The 13,153-nt window shown below is 49.8% G+C and overlaps 1 protein-coding gene across 2 annotated transcripts in view; it reads right to left on the minus strand.

The window, feature by feature from the left end:
• RNF130 (ring finger protein 130) overlaps positions 1-13,153 on the minus strand; it is an 88,429-nt gene that overhangs the window by 12,595 nt on the left and 62,681 nt on the right. For both annotated transcript variants that reach the window (XM_054566281.1, XM_054566282.1), the window contains exons 4-5: positions 7,252-7,323; positions 5,468-5,550 (exon numbers count right to left, since the gene is read on the minus strand). In XM_054566281.1, coding sequence (XP_054422256.1) covers positions 5,468-5,550; positions 7,252-7,323 — 155 coding nt within the window. The remainder of the gene's footprint in view (positions 1-5,467; positions 5,551-7,251; positions 7,324-13,153) is intronic.

Here is a 13,153-nt window from a genome sequence, read left to right on the forward strand (position 1 = left end):
TGCATCCATTTCTTTGGGGTAAGAACAAAGACCCTGAAGATGGAATTTATCATTCCAGTTCGAAACCTGCAGAGAATGCACTGAAACAGAACCCAATCATCCCTGGAAGCTTTTATTTAAATCTGAAGGTTTTTACTGAAGAGGCAGAAGTCACCCAACAGCAGCTGAGACCTAACTAAATACACGTACAGGAGGCACCGTGGGTCCGCTTCCTGCTGCTCGTATCCGCGACCGAGGCTCCGTGATGCAGGGCAGCACTGAGCACGTGCTCAGAGCGCGGACTGTCCCCGCGGCTGCGCACTGTCCCCGCGGCTGCTGGCTGTGGCCTCACAAAGACTGGAATTAAGCTTTCAACTCTTTCTGGGGACGTAGGCGCCTTTAGTTCTGATGTAAAGGACAGGTCCTCCCCGACCAGGGTGCATCTGCCTAGTACCTGGTACAGGTGTTTGGAGGCCCACTGATGCTGAGGGTGCAGTCAGCGTCGGGTGGGGATGGAAGTCCAAGAAGGTTCTCGAGGCTGGTTTTATGTGGGGTGGAGAGTGGACTTTGGCCAGCTGACAGGTGACAGAAGAGATAGGGTCATGTGGCCTTGAAGGGCTGCCTGGTCCAGGGGCGGGCGGGCGGGCAGCGGGCTTGAGGCAGACAGGTGTGGAGACTCCCCGAGGGGAGTGGCAGTGGCCTGGGGCCAGCCCCACCCCCTCACCTGCCCTGCGCTTTCCCCACCTATGGCCCACCTTGCTGGTCTGTTTCTGGTTATTCAGAAAGAACGAAACAGTATGCTCCCATATGTAATTTCTAAAGCTGCCGGAGATGAGTGTTCCCTGCTCATCTCGTCCTTTAAACCCGAGGGATAGATTTTCCTTATGCCGGGGTGTTTCCTTGCAGCTTTGCTGATTTAACAGAAAGCACTCGGACCCGGCTCTGGGCACCCCGTAAAGGGCCACAGAGACTAACTGGTTCTTGGAGACAAACCCAAAGAGCCTCCCTTCCTCAGATAACTCAAAATTTGAAAGAAGTGTTTTCTTTAAAAAGCCCATGACATTTTCTTTTATGACTGACTGTCCACCCACGGCTTTCCTAGCCCCTCGCCCGGCCAGCCAGCCGCCCGTCCCCCAACCCTGACCCGGAGGTCGGCGGCCTGATCTCCACTGCACATCCCTCTCCTTTGGGCTGCGGGAGGGTGGGATCTTGGGAACTAGCTGCCCTGCGTTTGTTTCTTTTCTCCATCAGCCAGCTATTCTCTCCCCCCTCTCGCTTCTGGCTCCTCACCGAGCTCAGCATGGCCTCTGCCTCCCCCCAGCGAAGCCCTGCTGCTACGCCATCCGGCCTGGATGGGCGCCCTTTCTGACTCCCAGCTGCTTCCTCTGAGAGCTGGGGCTGAGGGGTGGGGAGCAGTAGTGAGTGAAAACCGTATACATGGGACCCTGAGAGCAGCACCAAGGACGTGCATGAAGGGTGCTGTTAGGCACACACTCAGGCAGGGCAGCGGGAATGCCTCCCACGTGTCCCAGGAAACGGTGCAGGCAGGCGCGCCGGGCACCAGAGTGCCCTGCCGATGGCTTCAGGCGCCCCCTGCCCGCCACCCCCGAGGGCAGCTCTGGGGCCAGTCAGACCTTGCAGAGAACCCCCTTCCCTCTGTTATATAAGACTTGATACAAATAATAAAACAACAAAAATGCACACAAAAGCAGACAAGGGCCCTATGCATTTAGGCTGAATGGTGGGACTGGGATGAAAACCAGGGACAGTGAGACGTGAGAAGAACAAGCCGATCAGAGATTCAACCAAGTCCTTTATTCCTGCGAGAAAGACCTGCGGACACAGAGCACAAAACGCACGGCACACGAGAGGATCGAAACCAGTAATGCTGGGACGCAGCGCCCCCCCCCCCGCTCGCCACACGCCACGTCATGAGCGGAGCAGCGCGGCAGGGGCTTGGGGTCTACAGTGAAGGCGAGTTGTTGTCGCAGCGCTGCAGCCTCGTGGTGCCATGCAAGAACCGGGCAAATATAAAAGGATCCAGGGTTATTCGAAGTCAGAGATACGCACTCTTTCTCCGGCTGGGACTGGCAGCAGACACTGGCCGCAAGTGGCCCGCCTGCTGAGGGGGCAGCACAGTGACCGGTCGGCCAGCAGCCAGGCGACTGACCTGTTTTAGCTTATAAAGTGGCATCTTAGGTGGACGTTTGTCCACAGGGCAGTATTTGGCTTGTGAAAAGTATTTTTATCTACTCAAGAATGTTGTGGCTGACTGATCTTTCCATAAAAGAGGTCTAAATGAGGCGACAGCTTTTCAGTTTTCAACCCACGTTGGCTCACATTCAAAGGAAGGTCAGCAGTTATCAAGTGACACAAATGGAGGTCCCAAAGCAACACCAGCTGCCATCCGTCCACAGCACACTCATGGGACGGAGGATGGGAAGCAAAGGTCATGCAACAGAAGCCAGGAAGGTTGGTTCCGGCTCCAGGCAGGCCTGTTAAAACCAGGACAGACAGACAGACAGACAGACACCAAAGCACCCGGGGCCCTTCTGCCTGCGCTCAGGAGGAGAGGCACAGTGCATGCAGTTTCTCCCTGAGTCTGGCTGGGCAGCTGGGCAGCAGGGCGGCGCCTGCAGCCGGTCTGAGAGAGCCGGGCAGCTGGCGCGGGGAAGGCCCGGGCCCTGTGAGCAGACAGGGACCTACCTGGGGGAGCAGCCAAGGGAGCAGGCCTGGCTGGCGGGCCGCTGGGGGAGACCCGGGCGGGAGGCCAGCGATGGGGGTGCGGCGGGCGCGCGAGGCCGGCTGGGGAAGCCATTTCAGCCGACTGACAGCCACTGGCCTCTCTCTGCGGCTGACGGGGAAGAGATGAGCGGACGGGGACAAGGGGCGAATGAAGGTGTTTAAGGAGAACGAGTACACCTGGAAGCACTGCTGTGAGGACCAGGGAGAGCCAGCCAGGTCCAGAGAAAGGCTCTGCAGCGCCCGGGGGCCAGAGGGACCAGAGCTGCCTGGCAGCACGAGCGAAAAGAAGCAGCGCAGTCACGCATGTCTGCGGTGTCAGAGACCTGCAGACCCAAGTGGAAGGGCAGGGTGTCCAGGCCGAGGGCGCAAGGAAGCCGCAGCACAAGGCATGAGTGAATGAAGGGACTGAGGGGGACCTGCTGGGAGTGCGGCTTGGAGGAGACCCGGACAGAACGGTGCACTGTGCAGGCCACACCCTCGCGCCGGTCACGCCCCCCAGCAGACGGCCTGGGTAGGGGGGCCTCCCCTGCAGACCCCTGCAGGCCAGGCGGTCAGGCTGTGTGGGCGGTGCCGCTGGCATCTCCTGCCTAGAGCCAGGGACTCTGCTACATGTCCTGCAGTGCACAAAACAGCCCGCCACCCTCGGCCCAACAAAGAGCGGTCTGCTCCCAAATGTCAGCAGTGCCAAGGCCGAGGGACCCTGTTCCAGGTCCAAAGTTACCAACTTGGTCCCACAGAACGTTGTTCAATGCACAAAGTTAATTTTTACCCCACCCAGGGTCACGCTGTTACCATTTCAATGAGGTGACATGTTTTGTTGGGCACGATGTGTGATATAGTTTAGAGAAAGCTACAACTTGTGGAGGCTTCAGATGTAAATGTGGCAAACATCCCCCTGCTCCAAACCAAACGCGGACCTTGGCTACACAGGCAGGGCTGGAGAGAGCGGAGCCAGAACTATAGGTGTAAGGAAATGACGTTAGGTTTGCAAAAATTCTAATTCTAATACTCAAAAGTGGACCACAAACATAGGCTGAGATGCCTCCTTGGGTGCTAGGTGACCACAGAAACGACCGAGGCCACCGGAGATCGGGATCCCCAGGGAGGGCGTGGCATTGCCGCACCAGAGCCACCCGGGACTGTACACACACAGGCCTGACGCCGCCAGGGCCCTGCTCCTGAATGCCGCGCCAACCCCGGCGCACGGGCAGGGTTGACGGCAGGGTGCTTGACTAAGGAACAGAGAGCCGACAACGGACCTCCGGAAAAGCCAATGCTGAGGGGATGGAGAGAACGGGGAGCGGGCGCCCGACAGTAACACAGCTCTAGCTGAGGCCCCTGAGGGAGACACTCAGGTCGGCGACAACCATGAGCGGCTCTGGCGGCCTCTGCTTGTAGGTGTCAGGGGGCTCCGCGAGCCCTGGGCTGAAATAGGAAGACAGAGTATTTGGAAAGACTTGGTTTCTCCCTGGTCATTCTGGTGCCAGAAAAGTCTGTGCAGGTAAAGAGTTTTAAAAAGCAGGTGAGAGCCGACCACACTGCCTGACGTCCTGCCGACCGCTTCCCGACTTGCAGGTGCGTCTCCTTCCGCGGCCTGCTCCGGAGGGAGGGACCGCACGGGGGGCGGGGGGGACGACTGGTCCCTGCCTCCTTGAACTTTCCACGGGACGGCTTACACGCACTTTCACAGATTGACCTTTATATGCAAACTAGTTATTCTTAAGTTCCATGGAATATTTTAAAAAGCAGATCTTCTTAGGCTCAAAAGAAATCACTTTCTAAGTTAAATTATACCAGTAGGCTCACAGAGACAGCTGCTACTGTTTCACTCAGGCGTGTCCTGCACGATTAGAAGGTGGCAGTTGTGGGGACATGTTGTAAAGCTCAGGGAGATGGAAGAGGAGAAATCTCTGATTTCAGGCTTCTCGATAGGCGCTTTCCTATTTTTCCAATCAGTACGTGGAACTGTGTATCCTAATGTTTCACGATCCCTAGCGTGGGATAGCACCACGCTAGGAAGAGACAGACTGACACAGACAACGTGCTCGTCTGGGGCACCGAACTGCGGGTGCACACCCCCCTCCCGGGGAGGCGCGGGCCTCACCCGAGGAGCGCCGGTGTCACCGCACACTGTGGTGTCGGCTCTGCTTTTTCTGAATACTGTGGCCCTGGCAGGGACCATGGGCCTTAGCACCCTTCAGGGTGCGAGGGAGGAAACACTCACCCTCTTCCAGGAGACAGGAGATGCGAGGTGCACAGAGCAGAGCGCCCGGCCCGGGCGGGCATGCAGCGCCTATCCCCCCCTCCGGCTCCGCCTACCCCAGGTTCAGAAAAGGACGGCCCAAGTCCCCAAGTCCCCAAGTCCTGGCGCCGGCCCGTGACCGCTGCCAAGGCTTGGAGGGCCTACGGACGAGTTGTGGCTCTGGCTCAGGGGAGGAGGAACGGTGGTTGGCTCTGAAACCCACACAAGTCACAGAACGAAACATTTTTGACCTGAATGCTCCTTAGACTACGACAGTGGCTGGAGGTTGTGCCGTGCGTCTAACTACAGAAAGGCTCGTGCGACAGGCCCGGCTGGGGAGCATGCCGGCCACGCACTGCGGCCCCCACGGCGGCAGCGCGCAGGCAGGCCTCGGCCTGCGGCCCCGCGGCTGGACGGACCGGCGGGAGGTGCCCGGTCGGAGGCCGAGACGCACAGCCCACGCTAGCCGCGCTCTCCTTTAAACATACGAAGGCGACGTACTTGCAGGGGAGAATCCGGACCACATCATTCTGCTTGTAGCTCTCTATGCAGACGGCGCAGTGATCGAAGTCCGGGTCTGTTTCCTGAAATGCAAGGACACAGGAACCAAAGTCACACGCTAGAGCCAGAAGTGCATCAACAGCAGCGAAGCGACCCAGGTGAGAACTTTTCTGTGGCAACTACTGGAAGCAAGTACTTATAAAGTGAAAGGTTATGAAAAAACTTAAAGTTTCTACTTGCTTAATATACCAACCCAAATTATATCTAAACCAATTTATTTTGTTTTTAAACTGTTATAACAATACTAATTCTGTTTGCGAAACACCTTTGAAGCCAGAATTCTAATTTTTTTCAAGATTCAAACCAGCTCTGACCCCGGACAGGGCTCACATCTGGTCCCCACTCCTGCTGTGTCTCTCTCTGGCCTGCAGGTGTCGCTGTGCGCCTCCTCTCCTGGAGCTCACCAGAGTCCCCAGAGGTCGGCCCCCTGGAGACCCGCCTCAAGGACGGTCACGGATCTGGGGTACAGACCTCATGGGCTCAACTGGATGCTGCACCTTATCAAGAGTCAGGAAGATTCAACCAGGTGTTCGGTCATCCAGAGCAACCATGTCCTTCCATTTCTGGTTCGGGGAAGGGTGTCCCTATGTTGTCGTCAAATGGAGCATCTCCAGGAATCTGAGCCAGGAAAGGTGACACTGTCTGTCACATCAGCTCCTGGCAGGGCCAAGGGATCCACGCTGAGCGGAGGTGTGGGCTTCAACAGGGAAGCACTGCACTGTGCTGGCCTGGGGACAAAGCAGGGTGAAGGTAACGCGGCCGCTGGAGGCCACGAGGCCAGGAGGCCCCTCTGTTTGTCTCCTGCCAGCGTGTCCCCTTCTTCCCGGAGTGGGCAGTGAAGTCTGCTGACCACGTCTCCCCCTGCCGGTGTGGTATCGCAGGAGATTGGATCCGGCGGGGCCAAGGCAGTGGGAATAAAATGAGTTGAGTCAATAAAGTGGTGAAACCAAGGTGAGAGAATCACCTAAAATGATCCTTCCGAACTCCCTGTTGAAACATCAGAGCTGGGTGTGGGGCGGAAGGTGGCTTTGGTGTTATGCTTCCGGAGTGGGCATTTTTTCATCCTAGGTAACCTTGACTATCGCATTTCAAGTTGCTCTTTTGTCCTCGCAGAGGAGAAGCAGGGCTCCAGCATAACCTGAGGCCTGACTGGGGAACGGTGCGAACGGCCTCGGCACAGCTGTGCCGCCGTGTCTGCGGGCCAGACTCTGCGGGCCAGACCCCGCGACCCAGCCTGGCCCCGACTCACTGTGCCTCCGTGCCCGCCCCCAGGCCAATGGGGAGAGGCCCTGTTACCCAACATCCTGTTTCATTGGTGAAGAAGTAAAACACAAAGGAGATATGGCCGTGTCTCAGAAAGCAGACAAGATGACACATATTCTTGGCTCCTTCATGTTCTTCCCCAAAGCATGTGAGGTTTTGGCAGAAAGAAATTCTGGGAATACCACGGCTGTTGTAACTGCATCATCCAGCGAAGCTAATCACAGCCAGGGAACAGAAGGTCCAGGAGAGGCAGAGCTCTGGACAAAGCCTCCAAATGGCAGGTACACCATGCACAGGATTTCAAAGAGAGGCCAGTTTAAAGCAAAGCATTAGGACAGACTCGGAGAAGGCTATACTCTAACAAATGAGACACAAATGGTCAGGGTACATTCTCTCCTACCAGGTCAAAAGCACAACTACTGTCTTGCTTCCACAGTGTTGAAGTCTATTTGTTACTGTACCTTATCGCCCTTCTTCACTGTTCTGGTCGTCAGCTTGCTGATGGCCTTCTTAGCTGCATCTCCAAGACGACGCTATGAACATTGCAAAGAAAAACAAACATTAAGTGCAAGATCTCTGAAAAATGTTTTTTATTTTAACGTGATCAAATGTGTAAAGTCCCTAGCATGCTACACCACCTTCCATGTCATAGCACATGAGAGGGCTCTGAAAAAGCAATAAAAAAATGAGAGAAGCTGGCGGTCTTCCCACAGACTCAGTGTTCTGGGTGAAGAATGAAAAAGGGAATATAGTTAAAAGGCCAGGTGGCACAATCACTGCTGCATTTTGTATTAGCAAGCATTGGAAATACTGCCGCGTTACCAAAACCTCCTCCTGGCCCATGTCAGAGCTCCTCCACTGTGCCAGAGGTCTCCCCATTCTGCTCCGCGGACGTCCACTGTCTAAGCTCCCTCTTAGCAAAGGGCCACCTCCAGCGTTCCCTGAAATAGCTTCTCGCAAGGCCCAGTGCGGGAACAGGCGTGGTCACGAGCGCTGCCCCGCCTTGGCCGCTGCCCCCCCCCCCCCCCCGTGGTCTCAAGGAAGGGATACACCCCTCCCAAGGCGGAGCCACTGAGGGGCGAAGTCCGAGAGGCCCTAGGGCTGCGTCATCTAACGCTGCCAGGCACTACGAGCCTGAAAGTGAAAAGAAAGCGTGTCTCTGGTCTTGTGAAGCAACCAAACTGGGGTCGGCCCAGTACAACAGCACCGGCCGTGGGGGGCGGGGCGGACAGCACAAGGGGCCTGCCGCTGGCAGGCCGGGCCGGCGAGGGCCGGGGGGAGATGTCAGGGGGCTTTGAGGAAGGATGCCCACACCAATTCTTGGAAAACGGAGCAGGAAGGCATTAGATAAGAAGAAGCGTGAGGGTTGCAAGGGGACCCTGGGAGAAGGTGGCCTAGCAAGACACACAGCAGGTATGTGAAGGCCGCTACGGTCCAGGATGACCAGGGTAAGCATTATTGTACTGTTCAGATTAAAATGCTCTGAAAGCTAGAGGACCCTGTTAATAGTTACATGGGGACACCAGGTGCAAACAGGCACCCGGGGACAGGTGGTCACTGGACACCTAACCAGGCTCTAAACTGCGGGGGCTAAAACGAGAAACCCCTGGGATTCTATCCTAACGATTAAAAAGTCATAAAAACGTAAGAATTTTAGGGGGAATTAAAAATATGCAAAGATACTTTAATGAACCTCTTTGCACCCATCATCCAGATTCAATTATCCATATTTTATCTCTATTTTCCATCTATTCTCCCTCTTTATCGTACGAGATGATTTCAAAGCACATTACAAACTTGTGTAATTACACCCATAAAGTCTTCACTATGTCTAACAGACGGGGGCTTTCACTTGGTGCCACTGTCTTATCTAACAAAATTAACAATTAATCTTACCAAATGCTCAGACTTTTGAACCTCTTTTGATCTTTAAGGGCCCCCTCAATCGTGTGTGTATGTGTGTGTGTGTATGTGTGTGTGTGGCCTCCAGACGTTTTATTTACATAACCGTTAATGAATGCGAGCCTTGTGGAGGGGAGCTGACATGTAACAAACTGCGTGCGTGATGTGCAGTGTGAGGCTCTGACAGGCCCTGGAACTGTCAGAAAGTGCGCCCGCCAGCCCCCAGCGCCTTTGTGCCTCTCCCCGCTCCCTCTGCCCTTCCATCCCATCCCCTATGATGGACTTTCTGCTACTGTAGTTCCTATTTTTACCAGTTTAACATAAATGGAAAGATATTTACATTTATTTACTTGAATGCACTCTTTTGTGTGTCGTTTCTTTCACTCAGTATAACCATCTTGAGAGTAATCCATGTTGTTGAATATATCAACAGTTCATTTCTCTCTTACACTATGCAGTATCCCACTGCATACAAATACCGCAATTTATCTTTTTTACTGTTGATGGGACATTAGTATTGTTATCCAGATTTTGGTTCCAATGGATACAGATGAATACAACATTCTTTACTTGTATGAGTCTTCATAAAGACATATGCTTTCTTTTCTTTGGGGTAAATACCTACAAAGGAGGGAAGACTGGCTAATACGGTAGATGTGTTTGACTCTTTAAGATACTGCCAAAGCGTTTTCCCGAGAGAGCAAACCATCTGCCATTCCCGCCAGCAGCATACGATCACTGGGGGTCCCTGCATTCTCACTGGCACTTGGTATTAGTGCTGTGGTGTCTCACTGGGGCCCTAATTTGCCTCATGATGTTGAGCATCTTTTCCCATGCTTATCACCATTTGAATACCTCCTCTGGTGAAGTCTATTCAAAACTTCTGCCAATTTTTTTGTTTTCTTGTTATTGACTTGAGAGTATTTTACAAATTTTAGACAAAATTCCTTTTGCATATTATTTTTTCTCACTCTTTGGCAGTTTTTAATTTTGGTGATTTATCAGTTTCATTTGTGGATTGTAACTTTGCCTATCCCAAGATTACAAGACTTTCCCTACTCTCCAGATGGTTTATCACTTTAGCTTTACATGGAGGCCTCTCATCCATTTTGAGTTAGTGCTGCATACAGTCTGAGGTTTAGACTGTTTTTTTCGGGGGAAGGGCAATGCGATATACAATTGTTCCAGCACCATTAGTTGAAAAGGCTCTCCTTTCCCCACTGCATTGTCTTCCTACATTCGGCAAAAATCAGTTGCTCATCAACGTGTGGGTCTGTGTCTGAACACAGTTTTGTGTCATCTTGTACCTATTATTAAGCAAACATCACACTGACATTTCTGCGGCTTTGTAACAAATTTGTAATCTGGTAGTGTTAGCTCTCCAACTTTTTTCTTTTCTAACACCCTTTTGGTTGTTCTTGATCCCATAAGAATTTTAGATTTGGCTTATTAATTTCTACTTAAAAAGCCATCTGGGCTTTACCGTGCCCTGAATGTGTAGGTCACTTGGGGAGAACTGACATGCTAACAGTATCAAGCCTTCCGCTGAACACTGTATCTCTCCATCCATTTCTTGTTTAATTTCTCTCAGCAATGATTTATAATTTTCACTGTACAAGTCTTGCACATCTCTGGTGAGATCTCTACTAATTTCCTGTTTATGCTATTTCCTTTTTGATGCTAATGAAAATGGTACTCTAAAAAAATTTCGATTCCCATTCATTGCTTGTATAGAAATAAAACTGATTTTTGTATACTGATCTTTTCTTTCTCCGCCTCGCTAAACCCACATTAGTTCTAGCAGCTTTTTAAGAGACTCATTCAAATTTTCTACATAGACAATGATATGATCTGTGAATGAAGTCAGTTTTACTTCTTCATTTCTAAAAATGGTCCTTTCTTCTTTGCTGTGTTGCTTAGGGACCCTAGTACAACGTGGAAGTAACAGAGCACAGAACCTTGTTCCTCATCTTAGGAAAGAGTGTTTAGTCTTTCCCCGTAAGTATGATGATAGCTGCCCATTTTTTGTGATGTGGATTGTTCCTCATCAGCTTAACAAAGTTATCTTTTATTCCTAGCTTGCTAAAGGCTTTAAAATCCAGAACAGATGTTGAATTATCCTTTTTATATGTTGTTAAATATAACTAACATTCTGTTTACAATTTTTGCATCTATGTTCCAGAGCGATTCTGGTCTGTAGCTTTCTGTCATGTTTTTGTCCAGTTTTGGTATCAGGATGATGCTGGCTTCATAGAAGGAACTGGGGAGATATACCAGCCTTTTCAATTTTCTAGAGTTTATGTAGGATTATTTTTTCCCTTACATGTTTGGTAAAAATAACCAGAAACCATCTGGCCAGAGTTCCCCTTTTTGGGGAAGGTTTTAAACTATGAATGCAATTTCCTTGAGTGATATAAAGCTATTGAATTTATCTCTTTGTCTTCAACAAGCACTCGTTAGTGTCTTTCATGGCATTTGTCCATTTCACAGAAGCTGCTGAATGTATTGGCACAGAGCTGTCCCTAATACTCCCCTGTGGCCTTCTGGTCAGCAGTGACATCATCTCTCTCCTCTGATGCTACTGGCCGATGCCTCCTCTCTTCTTCTCCTGACCAGTTTGGCCAGAGGCTTACCAATTTTTTACCATTTTCTCTAAGAATCCTCCCGCTCTTGTAGTTACTGATTTTCTCTATTGTTTTTCTGCTTTTTAGTTCACCAACTACTACTTTTTCTCTTTTTTTCCTAATTATTTAGGGTTTAAATTTGCTCTTCTTTCTTCAGTTTAAGCTGACAGCATTAATTTCAGACCTTTCATCTTTAGTAGCATCTTCATAATTTTGACATACTGTTTCATTTTCATTCAAGTGATTTTCTGATTTCCCATTTGATTTCTTTATCCTATAGATTACTGATACATTAGTTTCTAAATATTGTGGAGGTTTTCCAGATAAGTGGTCAGAGAACATACTCTGTATGACTTGAATCCTTTTAAATTGATTGAGACTTGTTTCACGGCCCAGAGTGTGCATGTACTCAACTTTTGTTGGAGTGTTCTATAAACGTCAATCAGGTCAAGTTAACTGATTACATTGTTCACATCTTTTATATACTCATTGATTTTCTACCTACCATATTTTGCTGTGTATAATGTGCAATTTTGTGCCCAAATTTTTGAGAGAAAAATAAGGATGTGCATTGTCCTTGGGTAGTACTGAAATACCTTGTATCTGTTCTTGTTTTGTAATTACTTGTTACATAAAATTTCTTGTACCATAATATGCTCAAAAATAAATGCTAAAATTCCTTCATAATACCAAAAACAAGTATTTAAATATAAATAAATAGTTGAATTAAAAAATTAAGACCAAAGTTTTTTACCTGAAAGCTTGTGCCAAAAATGTGGGTGCACATTATACATGGCAAAATGTTGTTCTTTCAGTTATTGAGAGAGGGGTACTGAAATCTTTGACTATAATTGCAAGTCTATTTCTCATTGCAGTTCTATCAGTTCTCACTTTATAATATTTTGAAGCTTTGTTAAGTAAGTGCGTCCATGTTTAGGTGCGACATCCTCTTACAAAATTAACCATTTTATTAAGAAACAACTTCATCCCTGGCAACAGCTTTGCATATTAATCTCTACATATTAATGTAGATGTTTCAACTTTATTTTGAACTGTGTTAATATGGTGTAGTACTTTTCATACTTTTGTTCTATTTGTATTTTTATATATAAAGTGCGTTACTTGTAGGCATCAAATGGTTAGGTCTTTTTTTTTTTTTTAAAGAGATGGAAAGGGGGGGAGAGAGAGAAGGAGAGGAGGAAGGAGGGAACAAGAGAGGATGAGGAGGTGAAAGAGACATTGATTTGTTGTTCCACTTATGCATTCACTGGTTGATCCTTGCTGTGCCCTGACTAGGGATCGAATCCCCACCCTTGGCGCATCAGGACGACGCTCTAACCAACTGAACCACCCTGCCGGGGCTGGGTCTGCAATCTGTTAATCTCTGCTTTTAAACGGAGGTATACTTTAATATAGCTATTGATATGGTTATGTTAAAGTCTATTATCTTGCTATTTGTTTTCTATTTGTTCCATGTTCTTTATTCCCTTTTCTTTTTCTGTCTTCTTTTGAATTAAGTACTTCTTAACTGTTAAAATATAAATAACAAAAACCGCCCTGTAAACGAGCATGTCGTGGCATCAAACACATTCCCATTATCCTGCAGCCCCGCCACCCTTTCCCACAACACCTGTAAACCTGACACTCTGCCCCCATTAAACCCTGATTCCCCACTGCCCCTCTCCCAGTCCCTGGCAACTGCCACCCTACTTTCTGTACTTACGATTTTGACGACTCTGAGCACCTCATGGAAGTGGAATCATAGTGTCTCTTGGTGACTGGTTTATTTCACTTAGTGTAACGTCCTCAAGGTTCATCCATGTTGTAGCATATCACA

The sequence above is a fragment of the Pteronotus mesoamericanus genome, unplaced genomic scaffold (genome assembly GCF_021234165.1).
Source record: "Pteronotus mesoamericanus isolate MK-2021 breed Mesoamerican mustached bat unplaced genomic scaffold, CSHL_Meso_final contig_171, whole genome shotgun sequence".
NCBI lineage: Eukaryota > Metazoa > Chordata > Mammalia > Chiroptera > Mormoopidae > Pteronotus > Pteronotus mesoamericanus.